The following is a 21,933-nucleotide window of genomic DNA, read 5'->3' on the forward strand; positions in this document are numbered from 1 at the left end:
GGGAAAGTAGGGAAGGAGACTTTGAGAATGACCCTCAGATGTCTGCCTTGTGCAGGGGGTGGAGGGTGGCACCGCTCACTGAGACGAGGAACGCTGGGGAGGACTCGGGGTGGAAGGGGGAGGACACGAGATCGGGGCTGCGCAGACATCCTGCTAAGGAGTCTTTCAGGAATCTAAGTGCAGCTACATAATGAGCAATGGGATAGTTAAGCCTGTCACTCAGATAAGAGGTCCAACCCAAAGATAGATATCTGGAAGTCACTCAGCATTCGAGGAAGTCAGATGCTGGCGTTGGCTGGTGAAAACAGGGATGAGAGACATGTGGAACGTAATCCCACCAGTGTCTTTGTGGGGATTGGTCCACGTGTATTTATTAAACACCTACTTTGTGCCAGCTGCTATTCTAGGCACCAAACAAGATAGACAAAACAGACAAAGCCTGTGCTCTTGTGGCATTTATATGCTGGTAGAAAAGATAGTCCATAACCAAGAAAATGAGCAAATGTATAATGTCAGCAAATGAGAGGCAGCATGGAGGAGAAAAGTAAAGGTGCCTGTTGCAGATGGGGTAGGTAAGGAAGGCCTCTCTAGGAGATGACTTTTGAGAGACTCAAAAGAAGTAAGGGAGAACCACATGGTTTCTGGGGAAGAGCAATCCTGGAAGAGGGGTAAATAGGTGCAAAGGCCCTGGGGTCAAGAGTAAGCTTGGTGTTTGGGGAACAGCAAGAAGGACAGTGTAGCTGCAGTGGGATGATCAAAGCGGAGGTGGTTGAAGTTGCCGAGGCCAAATCAAAGGCTCGCAGGCCATGGTGAGGACTCAGGTTTGACTCCAAAGATGTTGAGAAGCCATTGAAAGATATTACACGGGAGATGCTCCATTCAATTTAAGTTTGTTTTTTTTTCTTTAAAGATTTTATTTATTTATTTAACGGAGAGAGAGAGACAGCCAGCGAGAGAGGGAACACAAGCAGGGGGAGTGAGAGAAGGAGAAGCAGGCTCCCAGCAGAGCAGGGAGACCGATGCGGGGCTCGATCCCAGGACCCTGGGATCATGCTGTGAGCAGAAGGCAGACGCTTAACGACTGAGCCACCAGGCGCCGCATCAATTTAAGTTTTTAAATGATCGCCAGCCCTGGCTGCTGGGTGGAGAGTTGCTTGAGGCACAGAGACCAAAGCAGGGGGACTGGTTAGGAGGCTGAGGCAATGCACCAGGTAGAGCCACGCGGAGGCTTGGAATAATGGGGAGATAGCAGAGGTGGTGAAGCCAGATGACTTCCCTCCCTAGCCTTTTGGAGTGTCGTCGTGCTGATTTGCGGTCTCAGCACACACCACACAGGGGCGTGTAGGAGCCGGGGTCCACCTGCTCAGCCCAGGCTGTGTCGCATACCAATACCAGCTCTGTATGGCCAATTTCCAGAATTATTACTTATGTCAACTCAAAATATTTTATTATGGAGCCATAGCAGTAAAAAACCACATATTTTCTGGGCGGATCCAATTGACTTTACATATTTGCCAGTTAGCCAAATTAAAAGAAAAGAAGAGGAGAGCAAGTCAGAGGCTCTGTTTTCCTGAATTCCTAGAATTGTCGGGTAAACACAGGAACACAGATGCTCCACTGGGAACCACAAGCTGTAAGTCCATTGGCAAACACCCTCACTGTTTTAGCTTTCTCTTCTATTCCTTTTTTTTTTAAATGTTAAGAAAGATTTTATTTATTTGTTTGAGAGACAGGGAGCAGAGGGAGGGACAGAGAGGAAGAAGTTAACTCTCTGGGGAGCACGGAGCCCCATGTGGGGCTTGATCCCACGACCCTGAGATCAGGACCTGAGCCGATATCAAGAGTCAGACGCTTAACCAATGAGCCACCCAGGTGCCCCATTCTTCTATTCTTATAACTCTAACAAACCCTGGCTCAGTTGGCCTTCCTGATAGGAAAGAAAGTTACTTGTGACCCCAGGAGAAAATTTCACGCCCAAAAGAGAAGCCTCGATGTCTACAGTACTGTCATAAGGCAGAGAGTAGAAGAGAGGTTTCCTGGAACATCGCAAGCATCCTCTGTCCCCTTGACCTGTCTTATTTATCTCCACAGTGCTGAGTACCATGAGACTTACTATGCCTCTCTGTGTCTCTTCATTTGTCCTTGTCTCCTTCACTAAAATGTAGGAGGACTTTGTTTTATGTGGTGCTTCTAATCAGGATTCTGCATGGCATACAGTATGTGCTCTATAAATTCAACCAGCAGCTGCTAAGCCTATTGTACCCACCGATTCAAGCTATGTATTTGACACTTAGCCCATCTGAGTGCTGTCGTTTTTTTTTTTTTAATGAAATTAAAAATTTTTTTTGAGAAGGGGAAAGAGAGAGAGAAAGAGAATCTTAAGCAGGCTCCATGCTCAGCACAGCGCCTGAGATCATGACCTGAGCTGAAACCGAGAGTCGGACGCTTAACCAACTTAGCCACCCAGACACCCCTGAGTGCTGTCACTTCTAAGAGCATGGTGAAATAGTCGTTCTTAGGGACAATGACTCTCTTGCATGCTGGTGGTTCCAACGCTGGCACCAGCCCCAGCAGTCAAGTATGCGGCCATAGTTGCTGAAGTATCAGAAGCTCGAGCAGCAGAATGATCATGCAAACACAAGGGATTTCCAGTGTAACGCACAACCAACAAGGGCGTGGGAAACCATGCACGTTCCATCGATGTTCTCTAAGTTTCCACATGCGCCTTCCACATGAAGCCCATCGCTGCTGGGTACTGGTTTATCTTGAAGGTAAAGGGTTTTAGGCATTTCTATAAATGGAGCACCTGTACCAAGAGTTTCTGCTCGAGAGGAATCTTTTCCACAGTGGCCGCATGCCAGGTCTTTTCATCAGGATTTGTTGGGCTCTGGCGATTGTGACGATTGCTACCTTTCTAAATTAAAGAGCCTTAGAGCCAAGAGGAGGTCATGACGTTCGACTCTCACTTTATAACTCAGAAAGCTGAGGTCTGGAGGTTACCTGGAATATCTTCCGAGCTTTATGAGTTTGGATTCCATGAGCTGGTGGTAAGAAGACCGTCTTGTTTCTCTGCAACTTCATTTATTCCGCAAGCGTGGATCGAGCACTTCTAAGGAATGACCCGAGCTCCTTGCAAGAGACTAACTTCATTCATCCCCTTCTCTTGAAGAACTCAGAGGTTGGGAAAGCAAGTCCAGCTTGTAAATAGAAGGTTATAGTTGAGGGTCACAAGTGCCAGCCAGGACGGGCTCAGGATGTTTCCATCAGTGACGCATTCACTGAACAAACGTCTGTTGAGCTGCTCCAGTAGGAGCTCCAGTAGGAGCAGGCTACTCAGAGCAGAGTAAATCCGGGTGCCTACTCCCACATTGCTGCTCGTCTGGGGAGTGGCTAAAATGCCAAGGAGTCAGAGAGGCTTTGAAGGAAGAATAGGAGTTTGCCAGGTAGACAAACGGGAACGTGGAGTTGCAGTGGGAAGGAAGAACCATGCAAAGGCAGGAGTGGTGGAGGACACGAGCAGCAGGGAGATCGGTGATGTTGGGATAAATGAAGTGAAAGAAGGTGAGGATGCGGAGCGCCTGGGTGGCTCAGTCGGTTAAGCGTCGGCCTTCAGCTCAGGTCATGATTCCAGGGTCCTAGGATCAAGTCCCGCATCGGGCTCCCTGCTCATCAGGGAGCCTGCTTCTCCCTCTACCTGCTGCTCCCCCTGCTTGTGCTCGCTCCCTCTCTACAACAAGTAAATAAATAAAATCTAAGAAAAAAAAAAGAAGGTGAAGATGGTGGTCAACCAAGGAGGTTACCGCTAGGTCAGTGTGGATATGGAGTCTGTTACTTTTCTCTGTCATCTTTTTCTTAGGAACTGTTGACAGACAGAGATGGCACTCAGTCCCCTGACTCTGTTTGTCACCACCCCCAACTCACACAGAAAGCCTCCCCATAGGATAGTATGGGAACATCGAGCCTCTTAAAACTTGCTACCATGGTGCAGCTCTGGGATAGCATTGAAGGGAGGGAGAGAGTGTAGACTGCAGCCCCCATGTGGGACAGGGGCGCTCTGCCGTGCGCAAACAAGAGAAGCAACCAGATTCCCCTGGGCCCGGTACTACGGGTTCTTCGGAAGTTTTGGTTCCTCCTAGAAAAGGCATTTAGTGAAAAAGTTGGGACTGAACACCCCCATCCCCTGAATTAATTTAAATAGGTAAATTGCTTTTGCATCTCAGCCGAAATAAACTATTCGATGTTCATCTGGGTGATTGTCATGACTAATTTGTAGTTTTAAAGTGCGTTGATGACTTGTCATGAGTCAGAGTGACCCACGGTGTTTAATAATCACAGATCCCAGCTCCGCAGTGTCTCTGCTTTCCCCAGCCGTTCCCCAGCATGACCTCACTTCACCCTTGAGAGAGGCAAAGAGGGCAAGAGTCTTCCAGAACAAGGGCCGGGGCTCCCAGCTCCCAGCCCAGGTCTCTGTCCTGTGTGTCAGCTGCAGAGCTGAGCCGGGCAGCAGGGCCCGTTACTCTTCTGGGAGGCCCTCCCTGAGCTGCTTTCATTTTCAGTTTGCATTCCTTCTCGGTTAAGGAAGACTTGACTCACCAGTTCAGTGACATGACCAGGGACGTCTCTGGAATCCTAGGGACCAGGAAAAGGGTGAATGGCTTCGTTAAGAATGATCTAGAAGAGGGGCGCCTGAGTGGCACAGCGGTTAAGCGTCTGCCTTCGGCTCAGGGCGTGATCCCGGCATTCTGGGATCGAGCCCCACATCAGGCTCCTCCGCTATGGGCCTGCTTCTTCCTCTCCAACTCCCCCTGCTTGTGTTCCCTCTCTCGTTGGCTGTCTCTATCTCTGTCGAATAAATAAATAAAATCTTAAAAAAAAAAAAAGAATGATCTAGAAGATATTTTAAGGAGCGTGCATCCTCCACGCTCCACTTTAGGCTTCGATTGCTATGGATTTACAGTATGAAGAACAGATGTGATACGCGTAGTCTATAGAGACTGAGAAAACAAGATAACTCTGTGCGTGTGTCAGGGTGCACGAGGGTGCATTCGAAGGCACGAATCCTTGTGGAGCGCGCGCCCTGGGCCAGGCCCCATGGTAGGACCTACCATCCGAAGGTGAGGAACACATAGGAACCGAAGAAAGTCCTACTTTGAGAGACACAGACACGGGAGCAGATAAAAGCAATTTCACGGGATGAGGGCCTTGATAGATTATCCCCGGGTGCCTTGGGGACACGGTTGAGAGAGCAATTCACTTTTGAGAAGCTGGAAACAGGGCGCGGTGTGGCAAAGAGAAAGGGACAGGAAAAGTCCCAGAGAAAAATGACATTCGATCTGGGCCTCAAAGGAAGATTTGCTTCTCTGGGTATTATAGGAAATGCTAAACACAATTAACAATTCCAGTTCTTTCTCATTGAAATAGACGATGCATGTGAATTTGCCTGGGATTATTCTCATTTGATTATGAATTTTTTGCTATAGATGTTTTTGACACCTGTGTCCTGATTTTAACTGTTTTGTGATTTTTAATTTAGCAACAAAATGACTTCATGATAGTTGTTTAAAAATTTACACTGGGACACCTGGGTTACTCTGTGTTAAGCGTCTGCCTTCAGCTCGGGTCATGATCCCGGAGTCCCGGGATTGAGCCCAGCTTGGGTTCCCTGCTCAGGGACGAGTCTGCTTCTCCCTCTCCCTCTGCCCCTCCCCCTGCTCCTTCCCTCACTCACTCTCTCTCGAATAAATAAATAAAATCTTTTTAAAAAATAAAAATTTACACCATATGAAAATATGTAAGTTTTCTGTAAATTTCCCTGTATGCCCCCACTCCCCAAAATCACTGTAAATAATGAGGTGTGACTCTTCTCATACCTTCTTCTGTGCCTCTCTGCACACACATCTTAACTGTTTTCTGAGAGATGTTGAATTGTTTTACTGTGGAATTAGGGGGAAGCCAGAGGATTAGGGCAATTCTGTCATTTTGAAAATACAGAGACTGAGGCCCTAGAGGTGAGGGCACACACCGGGACAGCTTAGAGGCCTCACCTCCTTCTCCAGTGCTCTGTCCTTTGACCCCCCCCCCCCACTGCCCTTCTTCTGAAGGTCTGGCTCTTGTTATCTTTTTAAAGGAATGCCAAGGTCTCGGACATGGAAACTCTTTCTAGTCCACAGGAGATATTCTTAGCTGCTGAGCTGAATTTCAGCGTCCCTGTCTCTCATTAACTTGAGCTCACACTTCCTGCTCCAGGCTCCCGGGAGGCCTTCAGCCCCTGCAGCGGATGGATCTGCCACGGAGCTGCTCAGTGCGGGGGTGGGGGGGGGTGTGCACCTTGTGTCCCCGGCGTAGAGAGAAGGTGATCCGGGTTGACTCATCTCCTCTCAGGGCTCTGACTAGCGTGGGTTTCTTTTTTTTCTTCCCCATTTTTTTTTTTAAGATAATGAAAACCATTCAAGTGTTTTCCCTCTTCGTGAATACCTAGTACACTGGATCTTAGCTGCGTGGGTAGGAGAGCTAAATCTAGGTTGGAATGAAGCGGAGGAGGGCCAAGCGCCCGGAGCTGGTCTTGCTCGTTTCCATCGGCGCCACCCGCTTCTGAGCGTGCGCCATCTCGAAATTTCTGTTCCTCTTGTACCACTCTGGTCGGTCCCGGGACAAGGACGAGCTGACAAAGGAGATCGGGGTGATTTTCCACCAGGATTATGGTCATTGCTTCAGCTCTGCCTGGCTTCTGGTTGATTGGATTTCAGGATCCTATATTTTTATCAGACCTTTCCCACCAAGCGGTCTCTGGGGAGCCATCGGCTAGCTGGGTGAGACAGAGGCAGCAGGGGGGATGGCCCTGTGGGAGGTGACACCTGGCCGCCGGAAGAGGCTTCCCCATCCGCTGGTTTCCATGCCGGGCGGTCTGGTGGGGTGACTCTGGGTCTTCCATTGTGGATTAATCTCAGACCTCCAGTAAGACTCCTGCCTCACGGGTCCTTCAGAAGCAGGAGGGTCTGTGTGCTCAACTCATTTCTGGCTCTGAGTCCATAGGCACGCAGGAACCTAAAGGCCCCCCACCCTCTCCCACCACAGCCAGAGCCCAGAGTTCCTCACCACAGTGGTTGCTCCCCCCACAGCCTCTTCTCATCTACCACTACTTCCTCCTACCTCCCGCTGTCTTTGCTAAAATTGTAAATACTTTTGAATGTGTAAAAAAAAGTTGTGAGAATAATACAAAGAATTCTCACATCTCTGTCGCCTAGACTGTTATCATTTTACTGCATTTGCTCTTCCTGCCTGTTTATCTATAATATGTTCTATGTATGATGTCATTCCCCATCACCCCTAGACATTCCAGTGTGTACCACTCAAAAGTAAGGACACTTTCCCACATAACTACCCTGCAGGCCTCCAAAGCAGGAAATCAGCATTGATGCAACACAACCATCTACAGACCCCATTAAAATGTTGCCAACTGTCCAGATAATGAGAAGTTGCTCTCCCTCTCCTTCCTTCCCTCCCTTTTTGCTCCTCCACCCTACCTCCCTGCCTCTCCCCCAGTCTTCCCCCTCTCTCCTTCCCTTCCTGCCTGCTCCCAAGCTCCCCAGTTCTCTCTCTTCCTCTGTTCTTAGGGTCTCTCCAGACTGTATTTAGTTGTCATTTCTCATCAGTCTCCTTCAGTCTGGAATGCCTCCTCAAGTCTTTGCCTGTCTTGCATGTTTCCAACAGTTTCCATTTTGTAGTTGGAACCTCAACTGTGTGTCTGCTGATGTTTCCTTATGGCCAGACCAAGGTAGCGCAGCCTTAGTAGGAATACCCCAGAAATCTGCCCCCTTTCCACCCCTGCTGATGTTAGCCTTGGTTATCTGTTGGTGTCATTGATTTTTCCCTTTGTCACTGATCAGTATTTTGTGTGTGTGTGGGGGATATTCTGATATAATGCCAATGTCCTGTTCTTCATCAAAGTTCCAGCCACCAACCTTGGCATACATTGACACCTTCTGCCTTATCAGCTGCCACTGTGATGGTTCCAGAGAGTGATTCTCCATCTCTGTCATTCCTACTACATTTATTAGCTGGCTTTTCCTCCTCCCTCATTGATTTTTTTTTTCATTCTTTGTTTATACCTGTTTAGACTCGTGGGCTCCTACTTTATTTGATAGGTTATAAACCAATGCTCTCATGATTTATTTTGATGTTCAAGTCTAAATGAGGCTAGTGGAAGCACTCAGTAGTCTGGCTTCTTTGTTCTTCAGCACGCCCTCATCGTTCTTTGAGCATTTCCTTCCTTTCTGGAACCTGTTGTCCCGAGGTGGTTTTGTACTTTTGGATCAGCCATTTTTCCAAGGTTCCTTTGAGTGGTGGGTGGTATTTAGACACCACAATCTGGTCACTTGATGTGCTCATTGCTACTGGTTGTCGTGTGTGTGTCCATACAACTACATCGAGTTCTGCATCTATGTATGTATGTATATTTTTTAAATCCATGAGATCATGTCAATACTTCCAGGTCTAGTCCAACACCTCAGAGTTCTTTCTAGGTCTTCCTCTTTCGCGTTTGTAAGTCCCTTCAGACAGTGAGGATCCTGACTCCCACTGACATTCATCTTCCTCGGTGTATTGACTTGTTTGCTCAGTGTAACAATCTCCCAAGCACTGAAGCAGCCCTCTGCTCTTTCTCAGAGCTGACACACTGCTGCCTGCAGCTCTGCAGGGCCCCCCTTCTGGTTCCCTGCCCTGCTGCCTCAGACGCTGACATCTCTGAGCTGGGACGGGAGGGAAGGCAAAAGCAACAGAAGGGAAGGTGGGAAAACTTCCGTTCATTTTTTTATCTCATTTCTGTTTTGGCTGAAAATTTAATGCAGGCAATTTGGAGAAAGGAATAAAAATTTATAGTGTTCCAGTGATTTTTTGGCCAGCATCTTCATTCACTCCCTCATGTAGTCAGACTGTAGTGATAGCCACCCTCTCTTTCCTTTTCTACCACTTCGTTTGGTCCTCACCCTCTCTGCCTCTGGTTTCCATAGTCTGCCTTTCTTTCTTCCCTTCCTCTTTCTTTCTCATCAGTCTCAGGATTTGGAGTAGGAATGGCAATCCTTTTTTTTCTCTCCACAAACCCTGTTTAGATTCTTATTTCCTGTTCTGTTTCAGGGCTGCAGACTTCCAAATATATAATGTCAGTGATTTTGCTCCACAAAAGGATTGATAATACAGCAGTTTGAAGTCACAGGTGTACGGGCTGGGTGCTATTTGGAAAATTAAACTTCTGTAACGTAGAGTTGAATCCTGATCTTCTCTGGACAGATAGAACAAACTAACAGGGAAGCCAGATTGAATAGGAAAGTGGGACAGTAAGTATAAAAACCGAGGTGTATGACCCTCTCTGTCTACATCCTTATCCTTATTATGGGCAAGATCTTCTGATTAACCAATTGACCAATTGACCAATTAACCATTAACCTTTACTGACCGTATGAGTAAAGGGAGTGTTGCATGAAGGCAGTGTTACTTAGAAGCCCCTCTCCCCCACCCCTCTTTTTGTTCATTCTCGGGTCCTCAGACTTCTTGCCTTTCTCTGCCACTGCTCTGGGCTTATTTTTACCAAGATCCCAGTCCTTTCCGTCCCCATCAAAACTTCCCCTGGCCAGTGCTCCATTGCCTCTGGGCCTGGCCGGATGACAACTAACTAATCTGATGAGTCGAACCAGAAGTTGTTCATGATTAAAAAAAGTCATGCTTCCTGGATACCACATTAGCATATTAGCTTAAGTCCTCCAGAAACACGCTGCTTGGCTCAAATAAAGAGAATGGGGGACTGAAATAATAAGTTTCAGAACATGTGGTGGAGGTGGAAGGAGGAGGTGGGCCTCAAGGTCCTCAGGACACAACCTGGGGCTGCCTGCTCTGTGGGCGTGGGGGCCAGCCATGTTAGTGGGTAAAATAAACAGCTGTGAGAAAAGGAGGTGGAAGAGTGCGTATCCACATGGGAAGGTAAGCAGCAGCTTTCGAGATGTTCTTGCAGTTTTCAAAGAGATCTCGCATTTCAGGACTCCATAGCTTTTCAATCTGAAACCATTCTCTGCATTGGACAGGAGAAGAGTTAAATTCCTTGTGACATGTCTACTGTATTTGTACATTTAGAAATCAATTAGTGTAATTGGGGCAATCAGAGATGCTAAACAGAGGAACAATTTACTGAGAACAAATGTCTGGAATTGTGTATTTTGCCAATGGAATTTCTCACAGTTGGTACAAGAAAATACTCCAAATTAAATCATTCAGGCTGAATGTGACTTTTTTTTTCCTTCTTAAAAATGTTAAAAGAAACACCGCCTGGCTGAGAACTTCTCCCCCTCCTGTTGGACAGATTGCTTCTCAGAAAAATCCTCTAAGTTGACGTTTTACCTGAAAAAGAGCAGAGGCAGATGAAAAACTCTAGGTATGTGTGCTTGGCTTGAACACATTTGCCAAACAAGATCATAAAAGGGTTGTCTGCCCTATTAGGGCCATGTGAAATGATATCATATGAGGTCAGGCGTCTTTAGAGGCGTAGTATAGGGACTACGTAGGATGTAAAGAGCTTCTAAGAACATTGTTCCTACCCTAACAATAAGAAAGGCCTGGACAATTTACAAAATTATAATTTGTCCTGAGCCCTTCAGAGGGCTGAGATCACATTGTGCAACCAAGTTAACTGAATTCCGAAGGGGAGTAAGCCCCTCCAAAGAGTGGCTGTGGCAGAGTACGGGAGAAAGAAGCAGCTATTATGCAAGCCAAAATCTTTAACAAATTCTTAAAGGTCAGTGTGGACTGCAGTGTGTCTGAAACCATAGGCCTCCGGTGGGTGTTCGTGAGACATATTAGGATAAGTCAGAAGACCAGAGAGAGTCCCTCAGGAGGGCAGGGGAATACAGGAGTTACTTGGTGGCTTTGGAGGAAGAGGTAGAGGCAGGAACAGAAAAAGCCTTGCCTGCTTCCCCAGATTCTTCCCTCATGTGAAGGAAAAACAAACCCTCTCACCTTCAGACCATAGGCAAAAATCCATTGTTCGGGGGAGGAATAGAAACAAACTACCTCCGCCCTAGGACACAGCAAAGACCCAGCGGTGCTGCAGGGAAGGTAGAGGCAAAACCCTGGTTCACCTGGAGGAGGGCAGGAGACTGGCCTGGCCCCAACATGGTCTTGTACCAATAATGAACAGAGGTCTGCTTCTGCTGGAGAGGAGCAAGAAACTCCCACCCAAGACCAAGTATAAAGACAAGGTAGGTCTTGCTGCCACAGAGACGAGGGGAAAGAATGCTTAAAACAAGAATCCCCCCTTTGAGGTCCAGGTGCAAGACCGTTTGTGGTATTGTTTGTAAGACTAAGTCTGGGCCAAGACAAAGGAGTGCTTCCCTGTTGCCCTCCTGCCCCACGACAAGGCAGAGCATGTTACTGCTGGGAAGGGGGCAGAAGCATGGAGAAAGACCCCAGCTGAGGTACAGGCATGCAGGGCTGGCTGATAGCTGAGGGGAGATCAGCAGTGCAGGAATCCCTCCAGCACCGTGGCTCCTACTCTAAGCTTAAGGTAGCAGAAGCCTCCATCTAGAGGAATTTGAAAGCTTTAGTGCACTGAAGGTAACAAAACTCAAGCCTAAGTCAACTAACCTAAGTCAACACACATGCACGCATGCACATAAGAGAAAAACAAAGCCGTTGTCAGGAGGCAAAGCAATCAATAGAAGGAGACTCAGAGATGACCTGGATGTTGGAACTATCAGATGGTCTTTACAATAACTGTGATTAATGTGGTAAAGGATCTAGTAGAAAAGGTGGACAATATTCATGGACAGATGAAGAATTTCAGCAGAAAGATGGAAAAAGAATCAAGTGAAATGCTAGAAATTAAAAAAACCAGTTTTTTGGCAATGAGGGATTTCTTTAATAGGCTCATCAGTAGATTGGTCACAGATGAGGAAGGCATCAAAGAACTTGAAGATAAATCCATAGAAATGATCAAAATTGACACAACAGAGAAAAAAGAATAGGCAAAGAGAAAACAGAACTGAGCAGCCAAGAGCTGTGGGACAATGTCAGTTAACCGAATATACATGCAATTAGAGACTCCGAAGGAGGAATCTCTAGGAAGAGGAATCTAGCAAGCTGGTGTTTTCCCAAGGAAGGCATATGGTTAAAAAATGGCCACAAGTAGTTAATGCTTTGCTCCCCAGCTTCTCATTTAACTGAAGCATTTACTCTCATACTCCTCCACCTCCTTGTTGCTTACCTTCTATACCCAGTTACGTGAGATATGAAATACGTGACTTTCCCCATCATCCCCCTCAGCAGTCTGTCTGCTGTTCAACATCAAGAGGAGGGGCTGGGTAAGGTAGCTCGAGTGGCGAAAAAATGCAGGGCAAGTTTCAGCGGCTTACTTTTTCCTTTCAGTAAACAACGTAAATTTGAGTTAACTAAAATAAAACACACGGATCCTGGTTTTGAAGAGATGGCATTTATGGTTCATCTCTGTGGTTCATTTCATCTTTGAAATACTGGAAGTGATCTCTTGTATTGGCTAGTAATGCATCTTTTTGAAGATTTTATTTATATTTACTTGAGAGAGAGAGAGCAGGGGAAGAAGAGGAGGGGGAGGGAGAGGGAGATGGAAAGAATCTTAAGGAGACTCCACATGGAGCCGGACATGGGGCTCGATCTCACAGCCCTGAGACCCTGAGTCAGACACTTAACTGACTGAGCCACCCAGGCCCCTCTAGTAATGCATTTAATAAGACAGTTGTACAAGTTCCTTACTGTATATGTGCCGTAAATTAGTTTTCAGGCATTCAGCGACTTTAGCTGCTGGAGGGTGACCAGCTGTCCGCCTGCTGAGGCCAGTTGCTGGAGAAAACTTGCTGCTGGGGGTCTGGGTGTTTGTGCCTCTCTTGAATTAGGATGCTTCCTGGATAGAAGGGGAGGGCACTAGGTGAGAAGGGCTGGGAGCATTGTCTCTGCAATTTTAGCTCATGGGATTAGAATTTAAACTCAGAAACAGCTTCTCATCTTGCCATCGTTAATGAACTTGTACCCTGCCTGTGCCCAGGTTGCCTTGAAAAGGCCTCCGGGAAGATTCCCTGACCCTCTTGTCAGAGCAGCTCCTTTCTTCTCCGTGCTGCTTCTAATCTCGTGCATGCCATTTTGGGCATTTTCACATTATCTTGCACTTATTTTTAATGCATCTGTTGCCTCTACTAAATTGAGATCTTCAAGGATAAGGGTCTGTGTCTTATTCATCTCTAGTGTGGTGCCAGGCACGGACTAGGTTCTCAGTAAGTTCTGTCTGAACTGGAGTAAGGAAATGCTCGCGTTCGGTAACTCTATGACTCCAAGTGTGGCTGAGACAAGTGTTCGGTCCTGCCGTGTTCCGTAGGTGATCTTGTTCTGCGGTGAGTTCCGGGCCTTCTCGCGTATCTCCTATGCATGTCATAGGCATCTTGCATGTGACAGCTACGCCAGATGGAGCATGGTTCTGTGGCTCTGAGGAGGGCATTGGATTCAGATCACCACAGTGATAGACTGGAAAGTGACTTCGGGTGACTATGCTGAGAGCAAACAAACAAATTAAAAATAGAGTCAGAAAAATACAAAGTCATAAAGAAGAAAGAGAACATTGATCCAGGATCTGGGATGGAAGCTGAGTTACACAATTTAAGACACAGATCCGTTCAGATGGTCCCTTTTGTGTGACGCCTTCTGCCAAGAGTGTAGCTTTCAGAGGGAGGCCTGTGATGCAGGGAGGGAAAGAGAGGGACTTTCTGTGGATCAGGGCAAAGAAAATTCTGGATATCAAGCTATAGTGGCCGTGACAGACCCGTATGAGTGATTGTGACTGAGGGTTCGTGCTGAGCTGCCTGGTGAGCAAAACAAGGAGAAATGGGCTTTTATCCTCTGATGGAAACATACTACTTCCTAAGGGCAAAAACAACAACAAAAACCACCACCAACAAAAAAACCCCAAGCCCTTTTTTTCTTGGGAAATCCAGATTTATTTTGTATGTGGCTGTGCCCTAGAAAGGATGTGTGACCTTGGCTGGTCGTTTGACTACCCCAGACCTTGATTTCTTCAGTGTTCAGGGAGCCTGACATCTCATTCCACTCCATTCCCTGGGCACACAGGACGTCTAGAATCCCTCTGGATGGAGATGCTGACACGGGCTCCAAAGAGCAGGAACAAGACACCCTGGAGCATTAGCAGTCAACTTAGGTGTTTTCCTTGTTGACTTGCCAGCTCCCCAGCTTTGAGGCGTTCGGGAGCCGCGACTGCTCATGGGAGGGGACCGTGCTGCCCGAGCTAGCACTAAAACCACAGCCGTCAGCACCATGCCACTCTCCCTGCCGCCACAGCTGAGTCCCCTGTGGGAAGCACACTGCGGCAGCCGCAGACACCAGCCAGAGTCCTGAGCAATTGCAGGGAACCTTCCAGAACACTGCTGGGTTTCCAGAGGGGATGGCAAAGCACAGTGAGGGAGGAGGGGCTCCTGTGCAGACCTGCCCTGGGGTAGAGCTGAGGGCCTGAAGCTGCAGGGAGGGGCTCCAGGCTTCCATAGCCCCAGTCCCTGGACGGATTGCTTTTCAGCGAATTTGTGTTTTGCAAATTGATTGGAGGGGAACTGGTTTACTGCCACCCAGCGTTCTTCTCCCTCCCCCAGATTCCTGTTCTCACAGATCCGATGTCTCCCTTTCTGTTATCAAACGTGACAGGGCCCAGCCTTTATCGGATAAGCCCGCTCACACTGGGGTGTGAATAATTCACACCGCTTGTACGCTGCATTTAATGGTGTATGCAGTCTGCAAGAGGAGAACATCTCACGGTGATTTCTAGGCATTTGCATGAGGGAATGTTGCGTGAGAGGGCCCTCCCATCGCCCCCCAACCCCCCCACACACCCGGCCAAGCTGGCTGTGCTGACATGCAAAGATTTGGTCCACTGCACTCTGCATGTTTGGGGGTGCGGGGAGGGCCTAATTGAATGGAAATGCAGTGAAGTTCCCTTCAGAGCCCACTTCCTCCTTTTTCTGACACCCCAGGCACCTGTTGTATTTTCCCTGTTCAAGGCCCCAATGTAAAGAGAGTTTTAGATACCTTCCATTCTCCCATCCTGAGGTACCTGTCCTCTCTCTCCTTATTTCAGTGTTTCCTCATTACTTCCTCTGCCAGTATTAGCAAAGCAACAGGACTCACCTGTTAGGGATTAATGCACTGCCACTCCCAGATAGAATATTTGTGTTTTAACAGGAATCTCCTGAAGCTGACTGCTGGGGTTTGGCGCTCCCGTGGGCAGGGCTGTCGCTTGCCATGAGCATTCGTTGGTCCTGAATGCTCAGACACAAAGGGAGAGTGGGGATTTCAGGGGCACGTGGTGGGGCTGCCCGAGTCACACCGTCAGGAGCGAAGTCCTTCCACTGTGGTGGTGAGGGTCTTTTTTGTTAGCCAGAGCCTGCAGTGGCTGCGGGGCATCCCCTGAAAGGCAATGTGCTAGAACAGCGTTGACTGAAACAGGAGACAGGAAGGAATGGGAGAAGAAAGGGGAATGGCTGGTGGGCAAGGAGGAGGCGGAGGAAGAAAACACAGCAGTAGAGCACAGGGAGTGCTGATTGACTAAAATCCTCTTCCATATGGAGCCAAGATCTGCTCATCACTGGAAGCGAGATGAGTTTCATCATATTGTTGGAATTATGTGTGGCTCTAAGTTGCACTCTTTGAAGTCAGCTTTTGCCAGGAAGTTTCCAGGCATCTTAAGTGCAAGGATCAGAAGGTGGGACATGCGAGAGTGCCAAGTAAAACCTTCTCTCAACCCTCAGCACGTACAGCTGGACCTTTCTGCGGTCAGGGAGAGTTCTGCTCCTGTGGACTGCCAGTTGGGCACGGACAGTGTTGGTTCTCCCCACCCGCACCCCACAATTGAACTGTCAGACAAGATTGACCGCATTTGAAATGGCAAAGTGGCCAAGGGACCATTTTAATACCGATTCTTCTGTCGAGGAAGTCTTATGGCTGGGTGGTTGGTGGTATTTAATTCTCAAAAGACCTTATTTCAGAATTTTTTTTTTTTTTTTACTAAATATGCATCTATGTCTACAAATGTTTGGGATACACTGGTGTTGCCCCTTGCTTTTACTGCTTGCTGCCATGAAAATTAACCAGGGGGTTAAAGCTATAGAACTTCCATGACGTGATCGCCAAAAGCCTGGCCAAGATCTGAATTTCAGGGTTACCCACTGCCTTAGTGAGAGCTTCCCCACACTTCTGATGGAGATGAGTCCAGGGAGTGGTGGTCTTGTTATTGCCCTGCGTTCCTATTATCTGGTGCTTCTGCGGAAAAGAGCTCGGAGAGGCTGGGCCAGCGCCACCAGGGCCCCTCCCGTTCTTCCCTTCTGGTCCGTCACACATCTCTTCACAGGGAAGTGGCCTCATCCCAGCTGCTGGAACAGAATGCAGAGTCCCCTAACCACACTCTTCCTGCCTCTCTGCTCTTTACAGAATGGGCTGAACGGCTTGCACCTGGCCTCTAAAGAAGGCCACGTGAAGATGGTGGTTGAACTTCTGCACAAAGAAATCATTCTAGAAACGACAACCAAGGTATGTCTCTTAAGGAGCGGGAGCTTTTCATTGATAATTCAAGTGTGGGGGTCCCTCATGTATTGCCCCAAACTTGACAGAAACCCAAACGGGCTTCTGAATTTCTCTTGTCCTTCCCATCGCTTCCCAGTTCTAGGCATCCCTGAAGTCGCCTGAAAAGCACAGGACCCTATTTCCACAAAGAGTCAGTGGGCTTTTACTTTATCCTCCTCACTAGATTATAAACCTAGAAATAGAGCCCTTTTCATGGCTTTCTGTTTTCTTGGGGTCTTTGACTCCTCCAGGGGGCTAAGAGCGCTGGAAACCCCACTGTCAGGTGCCTGGGGTCCAAATCCCAGCAGAGATCCTTCATACTCTGTGACTTGTTAGCTAGTGAGAAGTCTCAACTCCCTCATCTGTAAAATGGGGATGATAATTCTTGGTTTCAGGATTCAGATGACAAACAAACAGGCATCAGCAAATACTGGTGGCTGTGTTGCTACTGCGGCAGGGAGAAGAGGGCCAGACCCTCGCAGTTATTCTTCTCCAGCAGTCTCCTTGGTCAGCTCCACACTGACTTCCTCCCCTCCCTGATTGCCCTGAACAGCCTTCTCTTCTCCTATTAGGAGGCACTGGGCAAAGGCTGACGTCACAGCCCCCACACCAACATGCTCTTCCCCGTAGCCCCAGTGACAGAAGCCCAGAAACCACAGTCACAAAATTATGCATCTACAGCTTGCAAAATCGGTCTTATTTCTTACATCCATCCATCCCGTTTGCTTAGCAAGCAAGAGGCTGCCACCGGCACTTGAAAACAAATCGACACCAAAAACTCACCTCTCTCTGCTGACTTGCGTACTGCTTCCTCTCCTCTTTCTTCCCAGTTACTTCCCGCCTTTTTCCTCTTGGCTTTGGGCCGCCAGCCTCTTTCTTTCCATTTGCTGTTCCTTATCCGTGGTCTCACACCCAGCCTCAATTTCAGTTCCGGGCGGTTCTCTCCAGCACAGAACTGGAAGAACAGTACGTAGACGCCAGATATAATAGTTATGAAGTGCATCACCCAAATATTATGAAGGTACAGTCATCCCTGGCAGTAAAATTCTGTAATTTTCATGTCAGTTCCCGAAGGTGAAGAGATCGTGCCGGTGAAATAGACAAGACTTGTTCTTTCTGGATGTCTGTGTGGTTTTTTTTTTTTTTTTTCCTGACAAGTACCAGTTGTTTCCACCCTCCTTCTGTGGACGAAGGGGATGCAGTTCGTTCTCCTTCTGGCGCTCCCCCGTACCTGGCTGCCAGCAGCGCGCCATCTGCGGGCTCCTCTTCCCCTGGCGCGGCCCCAGGAGCTGCGCCAACAGCGTGCTCCAGTGCTTTCGCTCTCGCTGAATTTCCCCCTTTGATTGTTATTTTGCAAGCGAACGCTTGGTGTGTCTTTGTTATTTATAGACATTTTGTCAGCCAACGTGGTTTCTGAATGCCACACAGAGGGAGGAAAAAAGGTGAAGCAGAAACCGTGGGCTGAGCCTGAGTCGTAGCAGATTGGGGAACTCTAATGGGTCTCGCAAGCATGAGAAAGATTAAAAAAAGAAAAGAGTAAAAAAGCCAAAACCGATATAGTTTCCTAAACTGTGCTTAGAAATTTTAAAAGCACAAAACAAAAGCATTCTTGTCCCCATCCTCCCGTCTCTGGCTCTCAGAGGCCTGTGCTCAGCCTCTAGGCTGGTGGTGGGGGAGAAAGCCCGCATCTCCCTGCTCACGGCTACCTGGCACCTGCCCCAGCCACCTCCCTTCCAGGATCCGGGACTCCCTACCAGGGGACAAAGGGGGCTTTGTGGATCACATGTAGCTAAGAAATTTTTTTTTTTTTTGCTCCTTCGAGGGCATGTTCCTTCATGCAGAGGGAGGGATGGAGAAAACAGGGGCCCCAACTCCTTGCCCTGTGACCCTCATCCCAGGCCAGGGGCCCTCTTGCACCTTGCACTGTGTGCATGTGTCTGTAGTTGGGGGGTCTGTTTCCCACAGTCCCCCCTTTGCTCTTACCCATCACCCATGATGCCCTCAGCCCAGATCCAGAAGGTGGGCCAGGATCCACAGCGAGGGTTCCACGAGGGCCCATCTGCCCCCACCCCCACCCCCACCCCCATGGGTTTCTATGGGAAGAGCTCTGCTGTCGTGTGATTTCAGGCAGAGAGGGGCAGATGGAAAGCAACATCTGACATTGCTTCTTGAGGGCAAGGAGCCTGAGTGTCTGCCATCTCGATACTCCCACGCCTGGACCAACGCATAACACGCATGTGCTCGGTGTGTAGCAGACGCATGAATGGGCACAGCACACTTCCTTCTAAATGGGGAGACTTGGAGTTCTGAGTCCTGATTTCTAGAGAAGGTTCTGGTGCCAAAAGCCGTGTCCCACTTGGTACAGTGAGTGAGTCGGACCCAGGTGCCAAGGCCTCTAAATGTAAGCTCTTTGCTTCCATGAAAAATGATTAATTAGCATCCATACCTTCATTTCTGGCACTTACTCTCTGACAGATATTTGGGAAGAACCTTTGGTTTATCAAATAGAATTAAGGAGAAGTCAAAAAGACAAATTTGGGAGGCGACAAGCAGGACTCTCCTGCCTGATACAGGCCACACTTTGTTTAGGAACAAAGAGCTGAGCCCCCTCCAGGCCCCAGGTGCCTGCAGTGGGCTGTCTCTCCCACTTGCGGGGGCCTGGGGCAGCAGTGGCCGGGGGGCCACAAGGCTTGGTGCCCGTGCTGCTCTGTTCCGCCAGGTGAGGACACTTTTCTCCCAGTGACAGATGGCCCCCGTGTGTGGACTGAGTTTGAAGTCCCTACTTGTCGGGGCTTGAGTTGCCTAAGATGGCTTAGCAAGTGTTTATGTAGTTTAGGTAAATTATATACCATCTGAACTACAAAAACATGAGTTCGTTTGGGATCTCTGCTCCTTAAATAGCAGAGAGACAGATGGGCCCAGACTGGTCCTGTTTCTCCTGCCTGCCCTGTGGACAGAAGCTGTGGGGGGGCCCGTCCTGCCTGCCTCTCACTGAGCAGGGGTGCCAGTGGAGAGTGTGCCTGTATTCCAGCCCCAGGACCTCCGGGAGGCAGGAGGGAGACTGGCAGGAAGGCTGGCATTCCTGATCACACGCAGCCTGCCAGAGCTGAACCCCACCCAGCAACGGTTTAATACCCAGAACGGATCCGGACAAGAAAATCTGAGTGTTCCAGCCACCTGCTCAGAACCTGCCTTCTTTCTTTCTCTTTATTTTTTTTTTTTTAAGATTTTATTTATTTATTTGACAGAGAGAGAGACACCAGTGAGAGAGGGAACACAGCAGGGGGAGTGGGAGAGGAAGAAGCAGGCTCCCAGCAGAGGAGCCCCATATGGGGATCGAACCCAGGACCCTGGGCTGAAGGCAGATGCTTAACGACTGAGCCACTTAGGCGCCCCACCTGCCTGCTTTCTTAGTCCCTATAAAGGGTTTTAGCTTTTTAAAAGTTTACTTACTTACGTACTTTATTTATTTATTTATTTATTTATTTATTTATTTATTTATAGGTGGGGGAGGGGCAGAGGGAGAGGGAGACAGAGAATCTTAAGCAGGCTTCATGCCCAGCACGGGGCCTGACACGGGGCTTGATCTCACAACCCCAAGATCATGACCTGAGCCGAAGAAGCCAAGAGTCGGAAGCTTAACTGACTGCACCACCCAGGTGCCCCTAAAATATTTACTTTAAAACACTTGTGTACTGCCTTTTCTTCTAGTGTTTATTCTCTCTGGCTTTTGTCTCCTCTCTTATTTGGGAAAGGCCTTGCTCATTATATGTATTTTATTGATTGATATTTCAAATAGTGTTTTTTTGTCACTTCCTCGGCAAGATTTCCCTATTTCCCCCATCTACGTCCATATTTTTCTTCCCTTCCCTACATGCATTATGGAGTTCATTTTATTACCCCCAGTCCCTTTACATTTTTCTGCCCTTCCTTCTCTTCACCTCTCATTCCCCTGTCCCCCTTGGCCCAGCTTCAGGTGAAGGGCGCCGAGCCCGCAGCCTCTGCGGCCTCCTTCCCCGTAGCTCCGGGCCTCGTGGGGCTCTGTGTCACCCTGCAGAGTCACAGCTCGTGAGGAGCTGGACGTCCACAGAAGGCCGGCTTGCCTGGCACGCCTTTCAGCGTGCGTCCTGAGGAAGGCCGACGGTCTGTCAGCCGCTGACAGAACGCTGCGTCTGCGGGCAGCAGACCAGGTGTTGAGAAGTGGCTTCTTTATTCTTTAGCGTGATTTTTTCTGTGTGGAGAACGGGAAGGGTTTTCCTCCTTGGGCTTTCAGTACTGTTTCAAGGTGTATAAAGGGTTGGGCACACTGCGTGCTCTCTATCCCTTTTGGCTGTAAAGAAAGTCCACTGTCCTCCACCCCAACCCACACCCTTGTTAGTGTACCCTTAGTGGTGACTTTACCTTTGACCGTCACGGTACTGTGGACAGCTGGGTGGGAAACCTCCTCTGCTTCCTCTCCCCCGTGTGTTTCAGAAAGGGAACACGGCTCTGCACATCGCCGCCCTCGCTGGTCAGGATGAGGTGGTCCGGGAGCTGGTCAACTATGGCGCCAATGTCAACGCCCAGTCACAGGTAATGGCCCTGTGGGGTCCCGGGCCAGGAGGCATTGCCCTTCTTCTCCGCTTGCATTTCTGTTGTACTGTGGGCACGTGGTCTAGATTAATCAGCAATGTGTGTCTACCTCTGTTCAGGTAACCAGCCAAACAATATGTCTAACTACGGTTTACCTGGGGAGAGAAAGCATGTTTAGGGGTGCGTGGGACACGGGGGGTTCGCGAGGAAGGGAGTGAAAGTAGAGGGGATGTGTGTGCAAGAGGCTGATTTCCATGGAGTGTCGCCCCCACCTGGTGGCCTTTTGTAATAATCCCACTAAGCCATTTCAAAGCCTGAGTTTTTCCACCAAGAGACACAGGTGGGGACGTGGCCCAGTGGGCTAGGTGAAAATAGGAAGAAGAGAGAGTTGTCCTCAAGTTGTGAGGATTTTGCACTGGGTTTGGCATCTCTCATCTTGTGGGTGAATGTTAATGACTTTGCTCTTGGTCTACAGAAAGGCTTTACACCCCTCTACATGGCAGCACAAGAGAATCACTTGGAAGTGGTTAAGTTTTTACTGGAAAATGGAGCTAATCAGAATGTAGCCACAGAAGTAAGTACCTTGGGCAAATGGCCTCCCTGCTGAACACCCCGGGAGTAGGACACCATTGGGGGTGTGCATTCCCGGGACATGCCTTGAGAGCTTCCTTTGTTGCAATCATTGTGGAGTGTCATTGCGTGCTCTTTCCCTTCGGATCACGGCACTAATCC

At 48.6% G+C, this 21,933-nt stretch overlaps 1 protein-coding gene across 1 annotated transcript in view; it reads left to right on the forward strand.

Annotated features, from left to right (window-relative positions):
• Window positions 1-21,933, forward strand: part of ANK1 (ankyrin 1) — a 130,762-nt gene that overhangs the window by 40,950 nt on the left and 67,879 nt on the right. Inside the window, exons 3-5 of the mRNA XM_040643221.1 lie at window positions 16,498-16,596; window positions 21,103-21,201; window positions 21,677-21,775. Of these exons, the coding sequence (XP_040499155.1) occupies window positions 16,498-16,596; window positions 21,103-21,201; window positions 21,677-21,775 (297 nt within the window). The remainder of the gene's footprint in view (window positions 1-16,497; window positions 16,597-21,102; window positions 21,202-21,676; window positions 21,776-21,933) is intronic.

Source organism: Ursus maritimus, unplaced genomic scaffold (genome assembly GCF_017311325.1).
Source record: "Ursus maritimus isolate PB19 unplaced genomic scaffold, ASM1731132v1 scaffold_28, whole genome shotgun sequence".
Classification (NCBI taxonomy): domain Eukaryota; kingdom Metazoa; phylum Chordata; class Mammalia; order Carnivora; family Ursidae; genus Ursus; species Ursus maritimus.